Source organism: Aythya marila (genome assembly GCF_965140915.1).
Source record: "Aythya marila genome assembly, chromosome: 1".
Lineage (NCBI taxonomy): Eukaryota > Metazoa > Chordata > Aves > Anseriformes > Anatidae > Aythya > Aythya marila.
The window spans coordinates 148,397,555-148,422,386 of NC_139042.1; the positions used below are offsets into that span (position 1 = coordinate 148,397,555).

The 24,832-nt window shown below is 38.4% G+C and overlaps 2 protein-coding genes across 3 annotated transcripts in view; one reads left to right on the plus strand and one right to left on the minus strand.

Annotated features, from left to right (window-relative positions):
- The first annotated feature begins 486 nt into the window (after positions 1-486).
- Positions 487-20,487, plus strand: DRAM1 (DNA damage regulated autophagy modulator 1). Of its 2 annotated transcripts, XM_082780560.1 has the most exons (7): positions 487-1,181; positions 10,032-10,099; positions 11,336-11,478; positions 14,813-14,990; positions 16,063-16,121; positions 17,986-18,078; positions 20,248-20,487. In XM_082780560.1, the coding sequence occupies exons 1-7, from the start codon at positions 1,021-1,023 to the stop codon at positions 20,290-20,292; spliced, it is 747 nt and encodes a 248-aa protein (XP_082636686.1). In that variant the 5' UTR covers positions 487-1,020; the 3' UTR covers positions 20,293-20,487. The 2 variants fall into 2 exon arrangements, with proteins under 2 accessions (XP_082636686.1, XP_082636687.1); XM_082780561.1 differs by lacking the exon at positions 17,986-18,078.
- WASHC3 (WASH complex subunit 3) overlaps positions 10,174-24,832 on the minus strand; it is a 56,359-nt gene continuing 41,700 nt past the window's right edge. The window contains exon 7 of the mRNA XM_082780579.1: positions 10,174-10,327. Coding sequence (XP_082636705.1) covers positions 10,291-10,327 — 37 coding nt within the window. The 3' untranslated portion in view covers positions 10,174-10,290. The remainder of the gene's footprint in view (positions 10,328-24,832) is intronic.

The window sequence follows — 24,832 nt, forward strand, 5'->3', positions numbered from 1 at the left end:
TTTAAAGAGACGGGCTTTTTTTTTTTTTTTTTTTTTTTTTTTTTTTTTTTTTGAAAGTGCTCCAATGTAATCATGAAGTATCAGTAAATTATTAGACTCGAGTTACACATTAAGAATGTGAGCAACATGCTGCTGCCAAAAGGCGTTGGATATAGCACACCTCCACTATCAGCCTTAGAACAGTTTGTGATTACTTTCCTGTCTTTACACACCATCCTAAGTGCCTTTACTATATTTCTGGCGGTTCCTAGCATCTTCAAAGGCTTGGAGAGTACTCGGCTTCTAACTCGCGATGTTTTCAGCACAGGGAATGTCTGCTGAAGGCAGAACTCACAGGAAATTTTCAAGAAGAAACAGATTATGTGCACTTTGTTTTGGGACAGTGACCGTGCGTTCGGATGTTAGTCTGAAATGCAGACACATACGAAACGTCAAAGCAAACAGAAGGAAACTTGACAGGCTAAACCAAAGCGAAAGTGCAGAGCGGTGTGAGTTTGACTTAAAACTATTTCCCCAATGCGTGTGAAGACACAACCCCCAGGAACTTCGCAAGCCGAGGGGTGCTCGAAAGCCCAGGGCGGGCGGGTTTTGTACAGGGGGTCGGGGGAGCCCCCAACCGAGGCCGTTAAAACCCGGCACCCCCTGGCAGCCGAGGGGCCTCGTGGGGCCCCTCGCTCCTCGCCGCCACCGCCGCTGGCCACCGTTGGCCGCCGTTGGTCGCCATTATCCGCCGTTAGCCGCCGTCAGGGCGGAGCTCCCGGCGCCCCCAAGGGCGCTGCCTCAGCGGGGCCGCGCTGAGGAGAAGCGAAAGCGAAGGGAAGGCGGCGGGAAACGGGGCGGGGGATCCCCGGCGCCGCAGGGGAAAGGCGGCAGCGCCGCGCCGCTGCCCGGCGGGGGAAAAACACGCGTGGGGCAGGACGCTGGGAACCGGGCGGAGGTGTGTGAGGGTGCCCCGTGAGCCCTGGGGGTGCCCCCGTGTGTGTGTGCGTGTGTGTGAGGCTCCGGGGTGCTCTCGCCCCGATGCCCCCCCGGGCAGGGCAGCCGCGGGCGATGCTGTGCTTCATGCCCGGCGTGGCTTTCGTTCCCGCTTTGCTCGTCACCTGGTCCTCGGCCGCCTTCATCATCTCCTACGTGATCGCCGTGCTGGAGGGGCACGTCGAGCCCCTCGTCCCCTACATCAGGTGAGGAGGGACGGGGACAGTGGACCAGGAAGGGGCGGTGGGCTGTGGGCAGGTGCCGGGGGGCTCCCTCGGTGTTGGGGAGCAGCCAAGGGAAGGTGGGGAGGGAGAGCTGGGTGCCTCCATGTGCTGCTGCCCACCAGCCCCCAGCACGCCTCAACACCCCCAGAGAACCCAGGGTCTCAACACATCTGGCACACGGGGCCTGAAGTTCGTGGCTGGAGCCAAGGTATGCTATGGGCGCACGGACATAAGCTGACCGCTCAGTTTTAAGGAGTGTACATGTAGGGTTTTGTTTGCGTAACTCCAGAATTGGGCCAAAGTGCAGCAGATGGTGGTGGGACTTGAAGAGCTCCAACAGGCTTTGTAGGAGACGCGCAGGCATGCATTTTTACAATTTCGGCATAGCAACAATGGGTGTAAAAGGCTACCCAAGAGATGACTGGCATGCTTTTTTCTAACATCAATTTTCCTGATACCGAGTCATACTAGATATTAGGAAAACTTTATTTTCCATGAGTGTGGTCAAACACTGGAGCAGGCTTCCTAGCAAGGTGGTTGATGCCCCAAGCCTGTCAGTGTCCAAGAGGCATTTGGAGAATGCCCTTGGTAATACGCTTTGACTTTTAGTTAGCCCTAAAGTCAGTTGGACTTTATGATCTTTGTAGGATGCTTCCAACAGGACTGCAGTGTTCTGTTCCGTTCTATTTTATTCTATAACTTTAGTCATTTAAGCACAGATTTGAATAAATCATTGTTTATATAGCTTTAGTTAACATTTAAATCTGAATAGTGAAATTGCTAGCATTTAGCTCTTAACAGATCAAAGGTGAGACAAAAATCCAAGAATGGTTTCAGATATATAAAGGATCTAAAGAAGCTTTTCAAATACATGTTTCAGATAATTCTAGACCTAATTCCTTGACAGAACCTATGAACATGCATAAACATTTAAGACTGCTAACCTGAATTGTACGTACTGTTAAATTTGTTTGAAAGTTCAGGTCTGTGATCATAAGCAAGTAAGATGGTGCAAATAACATTGCAACCCACAAGATAGTTGAGCTTCATTCAAACTGAGCCAAAGAAAGCTGTACTTCATGCTTATGTCAGCAAAACTTGTTAAGATTATCTGCCCGTATCTGGACTGTGCTCTTAGAAAGCCTTGTTCTTGTATGTGCAAAAATATTCTACTGCCTTAGCAATAGTGGTTACAGTTCTGCTCTTCCATGATTACATACAGTTCTACTGACACAAAAGTGTTTGTAACCAGTGCAATTTATCCCCTGTTATCCAAGAAAAATAAACTGTTTGATGCAACTGTTCACGTTCAGTACATGGTTTGTGCTCTGAAGGACTTTGAGGTTTTGTAGTAAGAATTTTGATAAATGGTGTTTCTTATTGTTGCAGCTTATGCCAACTTGAATAAAACATGAATGAATATGACTTACTTTATGAATTACCGTACTTACAGTCAAGTTTTTGACAGCACACATATGTTACTTGTAAGGGTGACTTGAAAGTTGTAGACCAAACAGAGAAGTCACAGATGTAAAGCTCTGATGAAGGTGTCACCATTGCCACAGTTAAATCAATAAGAAGCTCCGTGCAGGTAATATCTAATTGGAAAAAAAAAAAAAAAAAAAGGATGAAACTGTGTCAGCAATAAAATAACAAACAAAACAAACAACAACAAAAAACAGCATTTGCTAGTAAATTTTTTTTTTTTTTTTTTTTTTTAGAAGAAGAAATCTTGTTTATTTTAAATTCTTTTACTAGTACATTTTTACTAGGGATATACATTGACTGCTGGTGAACAATTATTAATAGTCCTAAAGACATATGATCTAGGCATATGTTCTTCACAGAAGGTGCACTTGTACATAATATGATGATTTCTCTGGTGTACTCAGGCCAATATTCATAGTTTGTATTCTTATGTGGTAGTTTATTGCTTTAGCATAAGAAGATGAATCATGGGATTAAGAATGTGATTTAGTGAAACTTAGAGTGATAAAAAGAAAGAGGAAGAATGTTGCAAGATTTCAGTTGTGCAATGTCTTAAATGAAATGAAATAGAATTTGTGTGGGGAAATTCCTGTTGGACAAAGAAGAACAATATAGACAAATTTTAGTTCAGCATTTGTCTAATTCTTATTCAGATTATTCAAGTGACCTATGTATGCCTTGAGGCAACTTGTTAATTATATTCGTTTACCATGTGACAGTTTTTACAGTGAGAGAAAGACCACATCAACATTTGCCATTGAAACTGTGCTGATATCAGAATATAATCTTCCTACCTTCAGTTTGGTGTTAAATAGTTTATGATGTCTATGCAGAAAATTTGATGATGATGAGTCTTTTGGCCCCAAAATGAGTCTTTTGGCCCCAAATATTTGTTCCCCATCTGCTTTACTTTCTCCTCTTTCAACTCTTCAGAAGACTACTGGACCTAGAAGAATTCTGCCACATGATAGTGACACAAATGATGTAATTTTCATACTGGGTTCCTCATCTTGTCCATGATGTGCTCACCTATGCATCATTGCAGATAAATGAGCATAAGTATTTGTTTCATATCGTAGAATCATAGAATTAAAGAAAGCACGCACTGTTTGCTCATGACAAACTTTTCATCCATCAGAACCCCCAGGTTCTTCCCTTCTGGGCTGCTCTCAGTGAGTTCTTCTCCCAGTCTGTACTCACATCTGGGATTGCCCTGACCCAGGTGCAGCACCTTGCGCTTGGACTTGTTGAACCTCATTAGGTTCACATGGGCCCACTCCTCAAGCTTGTCCAGGTCCCTCTGGATGGCATCCCTTCCTTCTTGAGTATTGACTGCACCACTCAACTTGGTGTCATCTGCAAACTTGTTGAGGGTGCACTTGATCCAACAGTCTATGTCATTGATAAAGATATTAAACGCACTAGTCCCAAGATGAATGCCTGAGGAACACAACTTGTTACCAGCCTCCACCTAGGCACAGAGCCATTGACCACCGCTCTCTGAGTGCGGCCTTCAAGCCAATTCCTTATCCACTGAATGGTCCACCCTTCAAATCCGTATCTGTCCAATCTGGAGACCAGGATGTCATGTGGGACCATGTCAAAGGCCTTGCAGAAGTCCATGGGTTGGTCTTCCCTTGTCAACTGATGCAGTCACTCCATCGTAGAAGGCCACAAGATTGGTCAGGCACAATTTGCCCTTTGTGAAGCCCTGCTGGCTGTTTCAGATCACCTTCGTGTCTTGCATGTGCCTTAACATTGCTTCCAGGAGGATCCATTCCAAGATCTTCCCAGGCACACATGTAAGGTTCACTGGTCTGTAGTTCACTGGGTCCTCCTTTCTACTCTTTTTAAAAATGGGAGTGATGTTTCCCTTTTTCCAGTCACCAGGGACTTCACCTGACTGCCAGGACTTTTCAAATAAGATGGAGAGAGGTTTGGCAACTCCATCAGCCAGTTGGAGCACTGTCACTCTACCATCCCAGGTCTGCTGTGTCTGGTGTTGTGCAGTTAGTGACCCTGAGCCAAAACAGGATACACAAAGACATCAATCATGCAAGAAAAATAATATTGGAAACATGAAAACAATTTCTGCCTGAACACACTTCTACTGAAAACCAGCAATTTAACAGAACATAAATCTTTTTATGAACACACCAATCCCATTGAAACAGTATATCAAAATGGCTTTCTACCATCCAAGGCTCCTGAAAACTCAGAAAACTATTTCCTGTACTATGAGTTGCCTGCCAGGTTTCAAGCTGAAGGATGGTAGAGTAAATATTTGCACTGTATACAGGGAGATGACACCAGTTTCACCCACGAGCAAGTTCAGGGTAATAGTTCAGTTCAGTTCACTAATAGTTCAGTTCATAGCACTATGTTTTTCTCATACCAGCTTTTTTCTCATACCACTTTTCAAATCAGGATGCTTTCTTATGCTAAACAGTTATCAGGCGTGCTAGTTAAGCAAGAACTACCAAGCTATCCCTAGCAAATAGAATGTAGATTCACTCAAAGAAAAGCTAACACATCCAAAAGCTTGTCTACTTTTTACAGTAATACTAGATATTAAGATATATTAGCTCTACCTAAAGTCTTACATTGTCAAGTCCTGAAGGCGCATGCTGAATATAAATTAAACCAAACCAAACCAAACCAAACCAAAACAAAAAACAACAACAACAACAAAAAACCAACAACAATCTTGTAAACAATAGCTGCAGCCCAATACTGGGGACCAGTAACAGTAGGCAGAGTGTCAGTGGGAACAGAAATAACATCCTTTGGCTGATGGGTCAGGCCAAGAGGGTTCTGGTAAGCAGGGTTACTTCAGGATGGCAACCTGTCCCTAGTGGGGTTCCCCAGGGCTCCATTTTAGAACCAGTTTTCTTCAATGTTTGCATAAATGCTTTGGATGAAGGACTTGAAGGTTTTCTGAGCAAGTTTGCAGACAATACCAAATTGGATGGAGCTGTTGACTTCGTTGAGGGTGAGGAGGCCTTGCAGAGAGATCTAGACAAATAAGAGAGCTGGGCAATCACCAACAATATGAAGCTTAATAAGAGCAAGTGCTGGATTCTGCACATAGGAAGAAATCCTAGCTATACATACAGGCTGGAGGGGGGGGGACAAGATGCTGGAGATCTGCCACACAGAAAGGGTTCTGAGGGCTTTGGTTGATAGCAAGCTGTACATGAGCCAGCAGGGTGCCATGGTGACCAGGAGCACCAACCATACTGTGGGGTGCATCAAGCACAGCATGGCTAGCTTGTTGAGGGGAGGGACTGTCCCGCTCTGCTCTGCGCTGGTGCAGCCTCACCTCAAGTACTGTGTGCAGTTCTGGGCACCACTGTATAAGAAACATGTAAAACTGTTATTGTCCAAAGGAGGGCAACAAATGTGGTAAAGGGTCTAGAGGGGAAGACATATGAGGAGCAGCTGAAGTCACTTGTATTGTTCAGACTGGAGAAGAGGAGACTAAGGGGAGGCCTCATGGCGGCCTGCAGCTCCCTGACAAGGGGAGCAGAGAGGCAGGCGCTGAGCGCTGCTCTCTGGGGACAGCGACAGGACCTGAGGGAACTGTTTGAAGCTGCTGCAACAGGGGTGCTTCAGGCTGGATATCAGGAAAAGGTTCTTCACCAGAAGGGTGGTCAGGCACTGGGACAGGCTCCCCAGGGCAGTGGTCACGGCACCGAGCCTGCCGGAGTTCAAGAAGTGTTTGGACAATGCTCTCCGACACATGATCTGATTTATTTATTTATTTATTTTAGTTTTTGGGTGGTCCTTTGGGGACCCGGGAGTTGGACTTGATGATCCTTGTGGGTGCCTTCCAACTTGGGATATTCTATATTTCCATGATTCCCTCGGGACCCTGGGATGCATGGCATAAGGCCCCACAGACTTGTAACTGTTCAGTTTCATCAGGTGGTCTCAAACCTGCTCTTCACTTATGGTGGGAGAGACTTTGCTCCCTCAGCCCCTGCACAGAGGTTCAGGGACAGCAGAGACCTGGGAAGACTGAATGTCTGTGAAGACTGTGGCAAAGAACTTGTTGAGTACCTCAGCCTTCTCTATGTCTGTCATTACCAGTTCTCCCTTCTCATTTATCAGAGGGGGCACACACTTCTTGGCCTTTCTTTTCTGGCCAATGTACTTGTAGAATCCCTGTCTGTTATTCTTTGCATCCCTTGCCAAGCTCAGTTCCATCTGTGCCTTGGCTTTCCTGATTGCATCCCTGCATATCTGGATGCCATCCCTGTACTCTTCCCAGGCCACATGTCCCTGCTTCCACTGCCAGCGCATTTCTTTCTTGCACCTCAGTTTGACCATCAGACCCTTGCTCAGCCTTCCTGGTTTTCTGCCCTCCTTGCTCGCTTTCTTACGCAGGGAGATGAAGAGTTCTTGTGTTCTAACAAAAACGTCTTTAAAGAGTTGCCAGTTCTGTCAGCAACTTTGTGCCTAAGGACAGTATTTCAGGGGATCTTGTCTACTAGGTCTTTGAACAGCTGGAAGTTCACTCTTCAGAAGTCCAAGGCCCTGACTTTGCCCTTTGCCTGGCCCATGTTCCTTGAGATCACAAACTGAACCAGAGCATGGCCACTGCAGCCTAAAGACTGCCTCCAGTTTTAATCTCTATAATGAGTTTGTCTGCACTAGGGAGCACCAGGTCCAGTATGCGCCTTTTTTTCATTAAAAAACAGTAATTGCTACATGATACCTTCCTTCCTTCCCTCCTTCCTTCCTTCCTTCCTTCCTTCCTTCCTTCCTTCCTTCCTTCCTTCCTTCCTTCCTTCCTTCCTTCCTTCCTTCCTTCCTTCCTTCCTTCCTTCCTTCCTTCCGTTTCTTCTTTTTTCTCCAAAGCAGTACGCCAGAAGTGAACTAAAAATGTATCTAAGTTTTCCTTTATCCTTAGGGATATTTTTAGTAGAAAATATGGCATTAGAAAGATTGTGTCCTTCAAAATCCTGTACAGTACTTTGTAAATACATCACAGATATGACATAATATTCTTGGTATGAAATTACTTGGAAGTAAATGTCAAAGGTTATTGAGTTTAAAAATCAACAATAGCAAAATTCACCTGTAAAACTTTAGCTTGAGAAAAGCTTTAATTAAAAAAATGACTGGAGTTCAGTGCAATTTCAGGCTATTTGGATTGCTCTTATGATGTGAAGTGTTCCAAGAACTTCAAATGGCTGCTTTCTTTGCATGTGCTGATTCCATTCTCTTCTCACCTAAAGCCCTTCAAAAGTTTTGAAGTGATCACAATCCTGTACTTAGCATAGAGTAGTCTCTTGATTTGCAAAAGTCCTTCAAGATTGTCACAAGTAGCCCACTGTTTAAATGAAGCCCTTACTGGTATTTGTGAAAACACTCCAGAAAGATGAGGAAAAGATGTGAAGTTCAAGGTTAAAAAATCAGCTAAATTAAGTGAGGATTAAGACGATTTTCAGAAATGTCAAACAAAAAAAAAAAAGAAAAAGAGAGTCACTCTATTGTTTTCATCAGTTCTACAATCAAAAATGACTAACACTAAGTACAAGCTATAACAAGACTTCAGAAAGCATTACAACAGGAAAATAGATGTCAGTAGGGATTCTTAATGTTTGAGAAGTTGTAAAAACTTGTACAAAAGCCTAGGCATCCCAAGTTTTTGTTGTCTGAGGATTTGGAACCAGTCACATCAAAAGGAAATACAAGATTTCATTTTTTTCATTTTACTTCAGTTTGTCATAGAAAATGATTCTCCTTGCACTCTAAGCTTCCTCCCATTCTTGATAAATCACCTTAGTAACTGATTACACAAATGTTTCTGTGACAGATTAGGGGATTGAGAGAGAACATGAGTTTGTAAAAAAATAATAATAAAAAAATGATATGGTTATAGTTTTCTGGCTTGAAGTTAACAAAATTGTCATAATCTTTAAAAACATTTGTTTATGTAGAGAGAACTTTCTCTTTCGGGTACTAAAGCTCCAGCATTCAGGATGAGTACCTGTCATGTTGACTGCACACTGTCATGTTGACTGCACACAGTGGTATGTTCAGTTTGGCACTAAAATCTAATCCAGCCTCACTGTTGGGATGAAGAGGATTTATCTTCTTGAATCATGTGAAAAATCTCTGGCTAGTACCTACTTGTTTCATCATATAGCTAAGATAAAGTTTCATTCTCAGAGTCTTTGTTCAGTTTCCACTGAACTTTGGCAAGGGCTAAAATCCTTACCTGTTTGCGTTTCTGACAGTAAAGTTCCTTGGGTGCCTCTGTTTACATGGACAACCATCTTAGTTCTGGTGAGTGTGTTACCCCACAGCCTCTTAGTTCTGGTGAGTAACTAAAAACTCAGCTCACAGCCAAGTTGTATAAGACTTTGAGCTACATGCTTTCCATCGGCTTGACAAACAGCCTGATGTTCTCAGATATTCTCATCTGGCTGTGCTGTAGAAAAGAAAAGGTAACACAAAGAGGTGATGGTATTGCAGCGTTCTTTCCACAGTTCTCTCTCTTGGCATAAAGGGATCCTGCTTGAGGAGACTTGAACTCACATCCTCTCAGGAGTACACCCTTCCTGCTAGGCAAGGACATTCTCTGCTATGGCTGTTTGTGCAGGTGTTTGCAAATAGGTACGGAAAAAAGAGGGAAAAGGATTCTGTGATGAAGGTATTCCATTTTGTAAATAACATACATCTTTTATATGTGACATTTTTCACCTATATGTATTTATGTAAGCTCCATTTGTCTAGCCCAGTGAACTCCTAATTATCCCCTATGAGGGCAATTTGCTTCAGCGAAAGACGACACCTTGGGCTGAAAGTCCTCTTATGCTGGAAATTAGAAAATTAGAAAATTAAACACTGCCTAGGTATGTTCCCAGGCATTGGAACACAATTGTTCTCCTGGCGTAAAGTCTTTTCAGTGAAATCAGGAAAGTAAGTGTAAATTCTCTAACATTTTAGGATACTGAATGCCATTAGATATATATTTCACAGTGTTAGTTTAGTGGATAAAACAAATGTCATTTCTAAAATACCATTTATATAATCATTTATGTAATTCACAACCACAGTATTGTAATCTATCACATCTTTGCATACTGCATAGAGAAAATGAAGGAATACAATTCAAATACTGTGCTCTAAAATTGTGTTTACTTTCTAAAACAAAGATTCAGTACTACAAATAGAGCTTAAGCACACAGCGGGTGACATTCCAATTTATACATTTAAATGTAACAGCAGTTCACACAAGTTACATTACTCTTGAGGTTTCATGTATATGTCTCATTTATGTTTCACAGATCACAATTAACTTTTAATTTCTTCTTTCCCTTCTTGTTTTAGTGACACTGGAACTAAACCTCCTGAGAGTGGTATCTTTGGTTTTATGATTAATATTTCAGCACTTTTAGGTAGGTATACATTACTTGGCCTAACACAGAAAAGAAATGTAAACTAACAATTATTGTCTTCTGTATTGGAGTCCACACAATGCTCTGCAGAAAAAGTACTCCACACTTAAGTGGTAATACAAGCTAGATGGAATTCATATCCAGAGGACCAGGTGCTTGGGGAAGCATAATCTTAGAGGCTCTTCTGTCTCTCAAGAGCATCTCATCAGTGCAAAGTAGTCAACGTAACTGGAAATAAAAAGAGGAAGAAAGATAGCATAATTAGTGTGCGCCAACTTTATCTTTGATATAGAGAGACATTTGGTTAAATAATGCTGCAGCAAGGTAAAACAGTATTGAAGCAAAACTTGGCTTCCTCTGTGAAGATGCCTACTCCACTAAATTTTTGCTGACCTTGAATGAGAAGGTTTGGGACTTCCTGTTCGCTTCTAGGGGATGGAAGATGAAAAACTGTGTAATGGTATACATGTATATAGAGGCTGTGAAGGCCTTCATGCAATTTAAAATTCCATATTTTTTTCAAAGAATCTATTTAATTCACACTGTGTGGTTGCATTGCATGTAACATCTCAGTACCTGAACAAAGTTACATGATTTATTTTTCCAGCTGTAGATAGAATGAAACCATGTTTTTTGTTATCAGTCTGAATTACAGTATTGTTTTTTTTTTCATGGAATCCAGTTTACTACTTGTTCTATCCCAATGAACTATGATCTTCTAATTCACTAGAGGTTTTTGTCAGGAGTGAGCTGCATATTGGGGTCATGTGGGCTGCAATAAAATCTATGAGTAGTGGTTTGGGGCCTCTGTTATACTAAAGAATAGCCAGAATGCCAAAAGCTTTCTGAATATTTTCTGAATACACAGCTAGTTACATTTTTTTCTGTTTACACACTGCAGAAATATATTAATTCTTCAGGATGTCCATTATTAAAGAGATGTAGTTCTGGTACAAGAGTGTATATCAGAGCAGATTGAATTCTCCCACTTCTGCCTGTAACAGCTGTTCCTGATGTGGAATGCCAGTGCCTGGTATTTAATATGGTATTTAAATTAGTTTTTTCTTGAACTGATTTGCAGCAATGTGGAGTTTAAGATGTGAAGATCCAAAATTAAGGCAGTATTATTTATTGCATGATGCTTATAATTTCATTCTGTATGTAAATGTGTTATAATGCAAGGTATTGAAATGTAAGTGATATGTGAACATTGAAAAAATACTTTTTTTTTTTCAGGTGTAATTACAATGTATATCAGATATTTAATAATAAAGAAGCAAAATGAGTCATCGCACTTCATTAGGTCTTCGTGCAACATGTTCTCATTATGCATTGGATTGATGGGTTGTACTGGAATGGGCATAGTTGCAACTTTCCAGGTATGATTATAAATCTCATATCATAAATAAAACTAAAATTGTTTTATCAGTTAAAAAATCAAATAGATCAGAATGGTTAACGTTATCTCAGTGTGAATACTTGGCAAATGTCTTTCTTAGTTCTTACATTTTCAATAGCTTTAAAATGACAGATTTGATTTATCCCTGTAAATTAGATTGTTAATTAATTTTTTTTTTTTTGCTTGTATAGCTATGTCAGTAAGGGATTTTGCTTATTTTGTAACATGTCTGTACTAGAAAACAGCTTAATATCATAAATTCTTCATCTGAGAATCAAATGGTAGCAGGTAGTTTGAGATACTATCTTGAAATCTGCGGAAAGAGATGAATTATTTCTTTTGAAGAATAGCCTACTTTGGGGAACATTTTGGTAAAGACTGTTCTGTCATATAGTGACTTGACAATATACAGAGAAATTGAAAATAAAGATTGTCAGGGCTTCAGCAGTCAATACAATTTTGAAGGTCATTTGCATAGTATTTTCAGAAAAAAACCTCTCTATCTTAGACTGGTATCTTGCTGTTTCTAGTTTTACCTCCAAGCACTGTGTGTGGATAGCAAACTCTACAGGCATTGCATACTATTCTACTTTTAAATATCTGTACTCTTACTGGTTAGATTTATATGTGGCACAAAAGAAGTCAGATGACAATGGACAGTGTTGCTTGACTAAAATACACTCAGTTTCAATTAGTAAAAGACAAATACAGCACACAAAATAATTTGAGAGGGTCAAGAAAGTAGAGATCTCAATGCTAAAGTTTCAAATGAGGTTCACTGAGAGTAATAGCATTACTTATCTAATCTTTATTGTCTCTCATTGCCTGTTTGTAGGTTCCTTCCTCTCTTAATTTCTCCTTCTCTTGCTTTGACCTTACTTTGAGTGTTAGGTATAGTTTGTAGGATAGGTTCAGAACACAGTAAGGATCCTATCTAGCTAAGGATTTCATCTAGCAAATATCTGAGCATGATTAATTGCCCATGAAGATAGAAATGGTGGCTTGCAAGTCTTAGGTCTTCTAACTGTATAGTGAACAGGACACTCAACCCCACTTACCAGCACAAGAACTGAGACATGAATAGGCTGTGAGACTTGCTCAAGGTCAGATGGTTGATTCAGGTCAAGAGATAAAAGAAAAGTTGGAATTTGAAGTTTTCTTTACCATTCAGCCTAGTCTCTCTAGCAGTGCATCATGCAGGAAATTCATATCCCTGTTTACAATTTGGTGGTTTCTTAATGCTTATTTTTCCCCAGCAGGTGAACTAGCTTCATACCTGAGTGTTTTAGTAAAGCTGACTGACTGACTGGGCATCACTTTATTTTCTCTCTCACCTAGCAAAATATCTAGGTTGTTGAAAAGACTCCAGTGTGAAATATTACTGGAAATATTTAAGGTTTGCATTTACTAACACTAATATAACGCTACTTGTGATTAATCTTTTAAGTAACATAATTAATTGTAAGGGAAATTTTTTCAAGCTTTTGCTTGAAAACATGTAGTATGATAGGCAGTATGGGGTTTTGGTGGTATTGCTCTCTGAACGCTTTACAAAAATGAGAATATGGGTGGTAGAAAACTCTAGGAGTGGGTTCTTTAAAAGCAAAAGAGTTTCTAAGAAATTAAATAATGATCATGAATGAGGTGTTTGTTCTCTGGTTTCAATAATACAATGCCTGAAATGTAGGAATAAAAGACAGTGGAGGGACAGCTTTGAGAAGATAATTGGATATAGAAGGAAAAGCCCCGTGGGCCTTCATGAATAAGGCAAAGCATAAACCCAGGTCTCAGCAGGTTTGCTTTTGCCAGTTAGACATTACACATGATTAAGGAGATTTCCCCATCTTTGACTAGGAAGCTTTGGAGGCTTACCACACCAGAGGTAGCAAGATTTCCCATGGTTCTGTAGGTGTTACATGTAATTTTTTTTTTTTTTATTTTGTTTTGTTTTGTTTTGTTTTGGCTTTGGCAGTTTGATAGGAGCAAGAGTGAGAGCTCTCTTAGAAAAATTCTCTATATTGTATGCAGGGCTGAATGCAAAAGCCAGCAGCTAAGCTTACTTAATGCTTTCTGTACCAAATGCTGTCAGTTCTGCATAAAAGGCAAAAAATGGAACAGAAGAAAAGAAAATGCAAGTGTAGATGAGAGGCCACTGAAATACCTTTGTGAGAAACATGCTTTAAAATCTGTCAGAACTTAATACATCACAGAGAGATAGAGGGGAATAATGAGAAAGAAAAGCATAGGAAAAAATAAAATAGAGCATGTGAATATAATCACCATTAAAAGAAAAAGAAATCAGTGGCTTCCTGACAGAAAAAAAAAATATTAAAATACATAATGAGAGAATATAGACATGTTTTCATGAATCATTAAAATAGAACTGCAGTAGGTCAGATCATAGCACGTATTTTGCTATGTTCTGGTGACAGAGTAGAGCTTAAAAGCTAATTTATCTGTCTGGTACTGGATTCCAAGGTGTCATAACTTAGAATTCATATTTTTTTGAAACATTTAGAATACAATTTCTTGGGAATCTTAATCTATTCTTTTGCCAGATATTTTAGCTGTGTGTGTTTTAAAGGAGAGAATCTTCCATAGTTAGGGTTTTAAAAAAATATAGGCCACATGTAGTGATACTGGAATTTTAAACACTCTTTCACATGTTGTGGAAGTTAAATAAAAGTGACTGGTGATGTGGGAAAGAGTTGGAGGGCTGAATAATTCAAGTGACTGACAGTGGAAGACCTTCATATCAAGAATTTATTTTAGGTAACACTTTTTTTCCCCCTTAAATATATAACTAATTTTCTGCTGACTCATTTCCTTGAGTCTTGTGGCTGACCAGTGGAGGGTGGGGACAGAGCTGCAGTGGTCACACTTTACATCAGCTGCTATGAAAAGTCACCACTAGTTACTTATTGTATGGCCACACAAATGCAGATTCAACTTTCAACACAGAAGGATTAAAATCTTTGGCAGAGCAAAGGGAGAAAGGAAGTATAGGAACCTCTTAAGAAAAACACAAGCCTGGTCCTGCTTGTGAAAACAGTAGTTGATAATGACTGACTGTTGAAGAGCATTAAAATTGATCTATGCTTTCCTGTGTTTTAGTTTTTACCTGGTGGCTTTGGCCAAGGTTAATTTACCTCTCTGACCTACTCTTTCTCCTTTTTCTTTCATCTTCCCTGTGTAGACTGTTAGAAGGGACAGTTTCCTGCTGCTTCTACATGCTGAGCATCTTCTCAGGGCTCACTGACTCCTACCACTGTACGAATAGTAACAGCTAACCATTGTGTTGAATCTCTTTCCAGGAGCTGTCTGTTCCCAGCGTCCATGACATAGGAGCTTTGGTGGCATTTGGCTCTGGTGTTGTATACATAACACTTCAATCTATAATCTCTTACAAGTCCTGTCCACAATGGAACACTTACTTTGTGTGTCACATAAGGATGGCCATATCTGTAATATCATGCATTGCTTTCATTCCCAGTATCCTTTACAGTGCATCTCACAGTTTTCCCTTTATGGCTTCTTGATCTTCCTTTTAAGTTAAACCATTGCTAATAAAGGATGAAATGAGGTTTCAGTCTTTGCTTAGGACCCTCTAATATTTCTGCCATTATAATGCACATAGCGTGTCAAAACAGTATTAATAGCATAAAGATGAGCTTCAGAGTCATTCTAAAAAGCTGTAGCTCTTCTTTCAGCAGTATATTTAAATCTGATGCCCTGGTGTTCTTTGTATTATTATATGATAATTCAGAAAGGAAGGAACATCAGAAAGTCAGCCAGACCAACTTCCCAACTTCCTTCATTTTAGGGAGGGTATGGAGAAGGCCTGCAAAAAGGGGGCACCACTTCTGAAGTGAACCTAATTCACAGAAATACAAAATACAGTTGACATATACAAGATTTCCTTTTAAGCCTAAGTAGACACTTTCGATCATGTTTGTTGGTGCTTGGCTTGATTAGATGCCTCCCCTTGATGAACACTCAATGCACTGGCTTTTGCCACATCTTGCTGAAATTAGGGTCATCCCACTGATTTTATTGGACTCCAGGTGATCAGCCAGTGTCAAAAAATGGTTGCAACAGATCATCATATAAGCCATTCAGCTACAGTCTGCTTTTGATTTCAGCAGCTGTGAAGAGGCTTTTAAAGAGGACTGCAGTTCTGAGAGAAAATTATACAAATATATCAAAGGACCTATTGTGGACAAATGGAAACCAACCTCATTCCCCTTCCAACAATGCAGGGCTCTGCTGCCATAGTCCTCGGTCATGAAAGTGATCTGATCTTTGGAATGTCTACCCTTACCCTCTGTACTTGGAAGAGCCCCCAGAAACCTTTATTCAGAAATATGTTTGGATATGCTATCACTTCCCTTTAAGTAATATATTTCATTTACTTGTCTTCTTAATACTTTGATGTGATATTCTGGTTGTTCTGGATCTTTTGTGTTAGAGAAGGGGGAAACTGAGACGTCTTTTAAAAGCAGGCATTTTCATTATTACTCATTAAACTTTTGTAGTTTCCTTTACGCTGTTTTTTTTTCACCAGTGATTGTATTTGCTTCAAAAATTTCAATGACAAAAATTGATTGGACTCCAGGTGAAAAGGTAAAATCCCATTAGGTAGCCAACTTACCCGGTATTGTATTGTTTGGGGTATGCTGTTATGCTTATCTAAATTGTATAGCATTACTAACACATCAGAGACTTTAAATAGTACATTATTGAGAACAGAAGGTCACTGATTTGCAGAAAACTAGTTTACAGTTATTTCTTCATTAGAAAACTGTCTGTGGCTTGTTAAATTCATGGATGGGTACATCTTAAGAGAGTTAGACTTTCATTTTAACGAGGCACGTGAAACTTACCAGTAGAACAAAGTGTAAAAAAACAAACTTTCTGGAAATGAGTTGTTCTACTTCCTTTTGTGGTCACAATTCTTGAAGATGAACTTCATGCATGGAACAAAGGTGGAACAATTTAATTCTGAAGTTTCTGAGTTATTTTTGCTACACTGTTTTTCTCAGCTTTTTCCATCGTTCCTTATTAATTAATTTTTACTACTGCAGTAAACACTGGGGGTTTGCGCTAAAGCATACTAAAGGGAGCATCAAATATTTTAATTAATTTCATTCTTCTCAGAATCATGGTTTTTAAAAGGCAAATTTTATTTTGGTACAAACTTTGCCACATGGAGGTTTCCAAAAATCAAGTTAAGTAACACAGAGCATTTAGTCTGCTTGAAGAATTTAATAAAAGCAAACTGGTAAATGAACTTCAACCAGAGTGGTAAGGCACCTGTGAGATAACTCTTCTCTCTCAAGTTAGATGATATTAGTAATATATACCTTGTGATTTTTTTTTTTTTTTTCCTTGAGACACAAGGATTAAAAATTATTTTTACTGAAAAATTTGTCATATTTGTTGATGGCACATAACAAAACACTTGTCATTCTGTTTTTGTCATGTTACTTAGGTCTTTCTATGACGGTCTACTTAAAAACAAAAGTCTTGTCAGGAACTGTCATATCAGGTGGCCATCCATTTAAAAACATTGTGAGAATTTATTGTAAGGGATAGTATTACTGAACTCAGTGACTCTGAGTAAAAGTTTAAGAATATCGGCACTTTGATATCCTTCACATAAGAACGTAATATTTTTCAGATGAAGATTATATTCAAGTTATGCTTTGATCTAGTGCTAATTGTAGTTTCCTTGTAATGTTTTTCATAGTGGTGCACAAGACATTGCTTCATGGGATGTATACAGACTTGACAAATGTATTTACCATTCTGTTAAAACTGAATCTGTATTAACTTTAATACAACATGGTATTGTGATGATGAGTCATAAGTCTCAGTATGTTTGCTGAATTTATAGAAGGAAACTGTTCTCTGTTTACTCATTCCAAAAATAAATTAAAATAAATCCTTATAAAGACTTGACCTAACTACGAGTGATTTTACCTAAGAAATCATATTTAATTTCCCTTTGAAATACAACAGCATAGCATTTTGTGACAATGTTAGTTATTAATTTTGTAAAACAAATGCAATGAATTCTCTCAGGAAAAAACATACTTAATTTTACTGAGTATATGTTGCTTATAAGATTGTTAGTTTTGTTACTGCTTTTATTTTTTCCTTGACGTTCTAGTAATATAGGCTGTATATATTTTAATGTCTTTACATGTTTGAATTTTACTGTTAAATTATTGTGGAATTGGAACTTCTAAACAAGAGACCAGAATCCTATTATATAAGCTTGGCACACGTCTCCCCAAAACATTCATGATCTGAAGCATATGGATTCCTTTCTCAAATCATATGTTGTCTTTTAAGGATCAACTTTTTAAGAGCCTCAGAGCTCTTATGCCTATTTTTGTAGCATTACACAGTTATTTCGTTTAGCTGTTTTGTTTGTTTGTTTGTTTGTTTTCCTGAAAATTTATTTTATGTCTCATTCCATCAGGATTATACTTATCATTTCATGAGCGCAATCTGTGAATGGACAGTGGCCTTTGGTTTTATCTTCTTTTTTTTAACGTTCATTAGAGATTTTCAGGTTGGTATCTGCATATTTTAGCAGACTGAAAACTATGAATTCTGTAACAATAAATGCAGTATAAAATTATTATTCTTTATCTGAGCTAAAAATGCCAAAGGTATAAAAAAAAAAAAAATCAGTCAAAGAACTGACTTCTGTCTACCTAATGAATATTTTTTCCTCTAAGTTTTAAAACGTAAAAATCTGTGTTACAAATCAGTTTAATAGATGTTTGGTCTGGAAAATGATTCAATAAATGAGTATCTTTTATTTATTTAACACCATTTCTCTAGAAAGAGGCCCTTTAAGAATGTTATAATAACAAAATAAATGCTGCAGCTAAAACTGCGTTTCTTTCTACCCAAGAGATTTTATATGGTAAGGCACTGTATTTCAACTACAGCTGTATCCTTTCTTTCAAAAAATTAACACATTTCGGTATGTGTTCCCTCACAATGTGAAGAATATCAAATTCTTTTTGAAAAGTATTAACATGAAAACCTTCTGGTTTGGGTAGCTGGAACAGTGTTACAAATAGTTTGATTTCTGGTGATGCATCAAATCTGACTTTAAGGAAGAGAAAATGTTAGATTAGTTAAAAAGAAAATACTTCTATACGACTTAAACTTAGTTCCTTAAGCTTTCCCTCTTCACATTTTTGTTTACCTACTACGTTCTAGCTGCAGATTTTCATGTTTTTTGGGGGTCAGTTCAGGGATACAAAATGCTAAAAATATAAATGTGTGAGACTTAACTTTGGCAAAAGAACTTGTAAAAATAATAAAAGAAAAAAAAGTTGCTCATAAGTGGCTTATGAGGATTTGAGGACAAAACCTCCTGGGTGTGTTAGGAAGATAAAGGCCTCTATACCCTTCTCAGACTTACGGATATTTGTTTTCTCCAAAACCTTGTTGCATCTTTGCAAGACTCAAGGAGAAGGCTTAAGGTAGCAAAGACTGAGAAATGCTGCTGAGTACCATAACTACAAAGATGAATTAACTCATTTGTAATCAGAGTGGGTATCATACCAATATGTAGGTCTTTCACAAATACCATTGCCTCACACAAGTTGCTGAAAGACAAAAACTATTGATCCAAGAATTTGCATAACTGTAGAACTAATTTGGATCACATATGTGAGCCAACTGGTGCTGTGATAAATTGCAGGAAACCATAGCCAGAATTGATGGAGGTTGGGAGAGCCCCTTAAGTCCTCTGTCATAAAACTGAAACTTGACATGAGATCACATAAAACTTTGTAATTAGCATACTTGCTTCTTCTCAGAAGCAAGCACTCATATGCTTGCCCAGCACGGGAGTAGTTAATACATGTATGACCTGTATATAACTTTCATGAGCATATACAGGAATCAGTTTTCAACTCAGGACTTAGAGTTCACATCTTTTGGTAGCTGATATCTAACATCTTTGCATGCATTTACTTTTGACTAATAATACTGAGTACACAGACCATGACTGAAGGTGTGACCAATATTAAAATGAAAGGTAGATTTTGCAGGAAAAAATAAAAAATGAATTCAAAATAGTACAGTGAATTACCTTAAAAGCCTATAATTGCCTTCCAAAACTAACACAAATATTCAACTACCCTTCAGACTTGCATGCATCATTGAATTTACTATTTGTCTTTTGTTGTATTTATTGCCGGTCCTTCACACTTTGATGACTACATATCTGATGGTATCTGTTTTATCACAAAACTCTTACCTTGGAGATACATATTGGCAGACAATACTATAGTACTTAGAATAACTAAATTAGTTCTTAGGTTTGCACACAACTCAAACTGTTCAACATTAAAAGTCAAGCTGTATATAAATACTATGAATGTAATAAATAAGAGAAAACAATAGAACTAAACTAAATAGGAAATGCATACATTTTAATTTACATGATATGAGATAACATGAAATCTTATCTCAATTTTTCACTATGACAAAGATTTTTTAGATTCTATCATCTTTTTCATTTAATCAGTGCTAACAGAAAACCAAACACCTAATTTTAAAAGAAAAATAATCCTTTCTCATTTTTCAAAGTTTCTCACAGTATGTATTTCACTTAGTTTTTTGTTGTTGTTGTTGTTTTTGTTTCATCTCTTTGTACTCCTTGTATATCTCAGAACTTAATTTATCTTAAGCTGATCTTGTTTTATTTTTGTTCTAGAGAGTTTCGTTAAGGATATCAACAGAAATACATGAAGACTCCTGATAGAGAAGAAAATTATATTTTATATTGCAGAATGTTCTAGGTTTCTTTTTACTTATGGAAAATGTTGCAGAGGGACAGAGATTTTAAATTTTATAAAGAAACCACGCCATTAATTCTGCAACACCTGTAACAGCATCTACCAAAATGTTTTAAGTACTAGCAGCAATATTCCTGCTCTTTTTTTTTTTTTTTTTTTCCAAAATTTTGTAATTTTTATACTGTTTCATATATTAAAAATACTGCAATAGAGGTAATCTATAGCAGCACTTCAAGGTCATTAAAAAATGTGGACCTCCTCAGCTCTTCCCTTTTGGACGTAGCCATATATAGATGTATATATTCATCTGTTACAGTCTGCTAAGTAACATTAGTTTTAAACTTGAGAAAGTATAATCTGCAAACAGTTTGGAATGTCTAAAGCATTAGACAACACTAAAACTGAATTTCGGTTCTTAAGTTGCAAGAACTGTGGAGGAAGATGTGAGCAGAAGCAAGCATCCTTGTTTCAAGACTTGAGATCTGCAGTTAGTGGGTTGGAATACTATGCTACAAGTTTGTGATTGTGGACACTATACAAATACAAATCCTAGAAGATTAAACTACTGCTTGAAAACATGTTTTCAAATCATCACTGCAATATATGTTGTAAAAGTCTACTCCCTTTTTTCCCTTTTATGCATTGCTGACCATGGGAAGCTTAATACTGTTGTGGAATAGAAAGGAAATTCATATTTATGCAGGATCTACTAAAGAGAAGTCTTGCTGCCATCTGGTTAATACAGAGCAGAAGTTTTCAAGTCTGTGTTTTAACCCACGATGATGGAATGAAGAGGTCTCTGAAAAGTCACTGAGAGTGAATGGAAAACAAGAAGAGACACCAGTAGTTTTCAGGTATTCAGTTATACATGTATGAGTATTGTATATAGAAAAAAATAATAAATAATAATAATAATCCTGGACAGCTTCTGTGGTTAAGGTATAATATAGTTCTGTAATGAAACTGTAACTGAGAAGTCGTATATTACAAGTACCTGGAGGCAAAATGGTCTTTTATGGACTGATTCACTACCTCCATTTAATGCATTAATGACTTGCCTATCAATCAAGTTCTGTGAAAATCAAATTTGCCATGGTGTATTACAGTTTATACAGAAACATTCATGATTGTGAGTTGCTAATTTTCCATGAGATAAAATAAATGTTTCTTTTGGAAAGTGTTGTCTTAAGACTAGTCTGCTGTTGCTATTTCCTTTAATGTGTATTTTAAACTGTACTAAATTCAGCTGTTGCACAACTTATAAAGTCCATGTTTTCTTTATGTGTTCTCCAAATAAAAATAGTAAAAATGTTTTCTACTGGCAGATTTGCTTTCTGCATTATTCACATAATCCTGCTGAAGTTTATGGTTATAATCATGTTGAAAATAAAATCTATTGTAGACTAGATGTAAGACTTATGTCTTGCTGATTGTGTTCTGCAAGGAACACACATTCCTTACAGAAGTGCTCACAAGAAAATGTATACCAGCCATAAAAACTGAGATTGTGTTATTTTTGAAGACCACGTTAAGAAATACTTTAGTTTGAGAAAGCTAGGAATAAAGAGATGAAGAACAATACAATACAATACAATAAAAATAAAGTATAAGAAGATTGAAATTGTTATTTCAAATTATATCAGTTTTCAGCTCATCAACTTACAAAACTCTTTACGTGCTAAATGAAATCATGTTAACCTGAAGTTCAGCCTTAACTAATATTTAGTGTGTTTTTACAGTGAATTGATGTACACTCACACAAGAAAACAATTATTTGTACTGTTCTGATTCAAGCAAGAATCACTACAATGTTTCACAAGTTTTTTACTGCACTGAGGGAGCAAACGCTGAAGAAAATATTAAATCATTCCCAAATCATGGCTTCTGAAATGAGTTCACACTTAATCTCTTAGTACCCTGTCCTCCTCAAAACAGTCTTACCCAGCCTGTCAACTTCACAGTGCTTACAGTATCCTAAAGATAAAACAAACAAACAAACCATTTTTTTCAGAGTAAGTGGATAAATAAAAATAATTTTGTTTGCTAAAATCAATCTGTTAATTAATAATCTGTTAATAAAGAACTAATGTAGCTTAAAGAAATCTTTCCCATTTTCCTGAGCTTTGTCATGCTACATCATTATGTGAGTTATAGTCATGACCAAAAGAATGCATCACCAAGAATTTGCTCATTTAATTCATTAGGCCAAAAAACGTCAACATACATCAACATGCAGTTGCAGACTATGGACGGTCACCTTTTCATTTGTGCAGTGAACAGCTATTGAACATTCTTCGATTATCCTCCGGCTCCAGGCACCTTTTCATTCGAGATCTTAATATTTTTTCAGTTCCAGTGTAAGCAGACAGGTTGCAAGCAATTCAAAAAATTTTCTTCTACCAAGTTGTATCATTTTAGCTGTGGATGACTCTTGTTAAATAATGCTATTTAAATTGTTACAATCAAATGCTAATCATAGAAAGGTTTGGGTTGAAAGAGACCTTAAAGACCACCTAGTTTCACCCCCCCTTCCACAGGCAGGGACACCTCCTACCAGACCAGGTTGCCCAAAGCCCCATCCATTTTGGCCTTGAACACCTCCAGGGATGGGGCATCCACAGCTTCACTGGGAATCCTGTTGCAGTGCCTCACCATCCTCTGAGTGAAGAATTTCTTCCTAATGTCTAATCTAAATCTTTAACCTCAGTTCTCTTCCAGAACTCTTCCCTGCTTAACACTCTGAATTAAAAGTGAGTCTTTTTCTCTTTCCACTTTTACCTTGCAGCTCTGAAAAGATATTTTTCACACAGTTCATATTATTTCCAGCTGGACAGCTTCCAAGGCTCTTCAAGGAGATTTGTGATCTCCTGTCAAAAAGTTTTCAGAGACTTTTTCTAAGGCTTCCACCAGCTTCCCTCAGATGGAACTGGTTTGTCACAGCAGTTCCCAGACATACACCTTACACAGTGTATTGAACCTCTGCAACAAAATAAGCTGGTACTCCTGTACGCCAAGTATGTGTTAATAAAAATTGCTCCACGCAAGCCCTTTCCTACCCTGGGTTACAATGAGAAAAAAAAATGGAAGTAATACCATCTTGCACCAGGCAGAGTCTCAAGCATGAAATTTCAAGTGTGCATATTAGTACAGTTCAGAACAATTTAAAAGAACTTAAAAGGACTTGGAAAGGAAAGGAAAGGAAAGGAAAGGAAAGGAAAGGAAAGGAAAGGAAAGGAAAGGAAAGGAAAGGAAAGGAAAGGAAAGGAAAGGAAAGGAAAGGAAAGGAAAGGAAAGGAAAGGAAAGGAAAGGAAAGGAAAGGAAAGGAAAGGAAAGGAAAGGAAAGGAAAAGAAAAGAAACTTTTTTTTTTTTTTGTTAACTCCTCCTAAGTCTCTTCTAGCCAAATTATAGAGTAAAAGAAGTTTAATCAACAGCAGCATTGTTCCACATTGCCTGTAAAAATGTGGTTGCTTCTTCCATGTGTGCTTTACATGTGGCATATTAATAAAATAGGGAAAGTTCCTTAAGGATTGTGACCACCTAAAAGAGATAAACCAGAGAAATAGAGGATAGTCTGTTTTGCACAGCACTCACATTCAACTTGTGTCTTATGTTCTCCACTGCTACATCACAGCCTGGCACAACAATCTTTGCCTTGGCCAGATCCAGCTGCTCAGCCTGTTTTCCCAAAGGAAGAGGACCTTTCCTTCCCAGGGAAAGCTGAACAACCTGAGGCATGTCCCCCCACCGGGCAGATGAGCAACCCTTCCTCCACTCTCCTGTGCCCCCACAGCCCAGCAGTGGCTGTGGATCAGGAGGAGGTTGGCTCATACACCCTTTTCCTCAGGTCGAAGAGGTCTGCTTTTGCACTTAGAGAGAAGCAGAGGTGTCTGCCTTAATCTATCTCTTAACCTTAATCCATTGAATACTCTGGTCAGAGTTGTGGTGAAGAAATCTGCACATTAAAACAAAAAATACCTCACTTAGAGGAGGGTCTCAGCCGTATGAGAAGACCTCTTTTGATTCACAGGCAGGAAGAAAGGAGCCAAAGAATGCAGGAATGACAGGACCAAAGAAAAGCAACTGGACTCCAAGGCAGCTTTTGGGGAGCTGCTCTCAGTTGAAAACTGTAAGAAACAATCCAGCACACAAGATCTTAGCAGGAAATAATATGATATTCACTTGGAAGACTGATCCCTGTGCGGGAAACAGGCCAACAGGGAATCTGTGAGGCAAGCTCCAGAGTCCTGTGGCAGGCACGAAGAGGGATTTTGGATGTGAGAAGACATATGGAGCGAGAAGAACTAACATTAAACTAGCCTGAAAGTGCTGAAGAGGAAAAAATATGCCAATATGTGAAAATTTTGATTGCAGCATGGATTACCTGAGCTCTCCAGAAAACACAGAAAATTAGAGAGTGAACAGAGTGAGAGTCTCACACTCAGAGCTCAGATAGTGAAACTTCAGCAGCAGAGGCAGATAAAAAGGCTGGTGGAAAGAAAAA

Bases quoted from the DNA above. Each gene is read 5' to 3' on its own strand.
- DRAM1 (XM_082780560.1), top strand. From the start codon at position 1,021: ATGCCCCCCCGGGCAGGGCAGCCGCGGGCGATGCTGTGCTTCATGCCC. The intron at 1,182-10,031 runs GTGAGGAGGGAC...TTCTTGTTTTAG, and splicing joins CCCCTCGTCCCCTACATCAG to TGACACTGGAACTAAACCTC. The intron at 14,991-16,062 runs GTATCCTTTACA...TTTTTTCACCAG, and splicing joins ATGCATTGCTTTCATTCCCA to TGATTGTATTTGCTTCAAAA.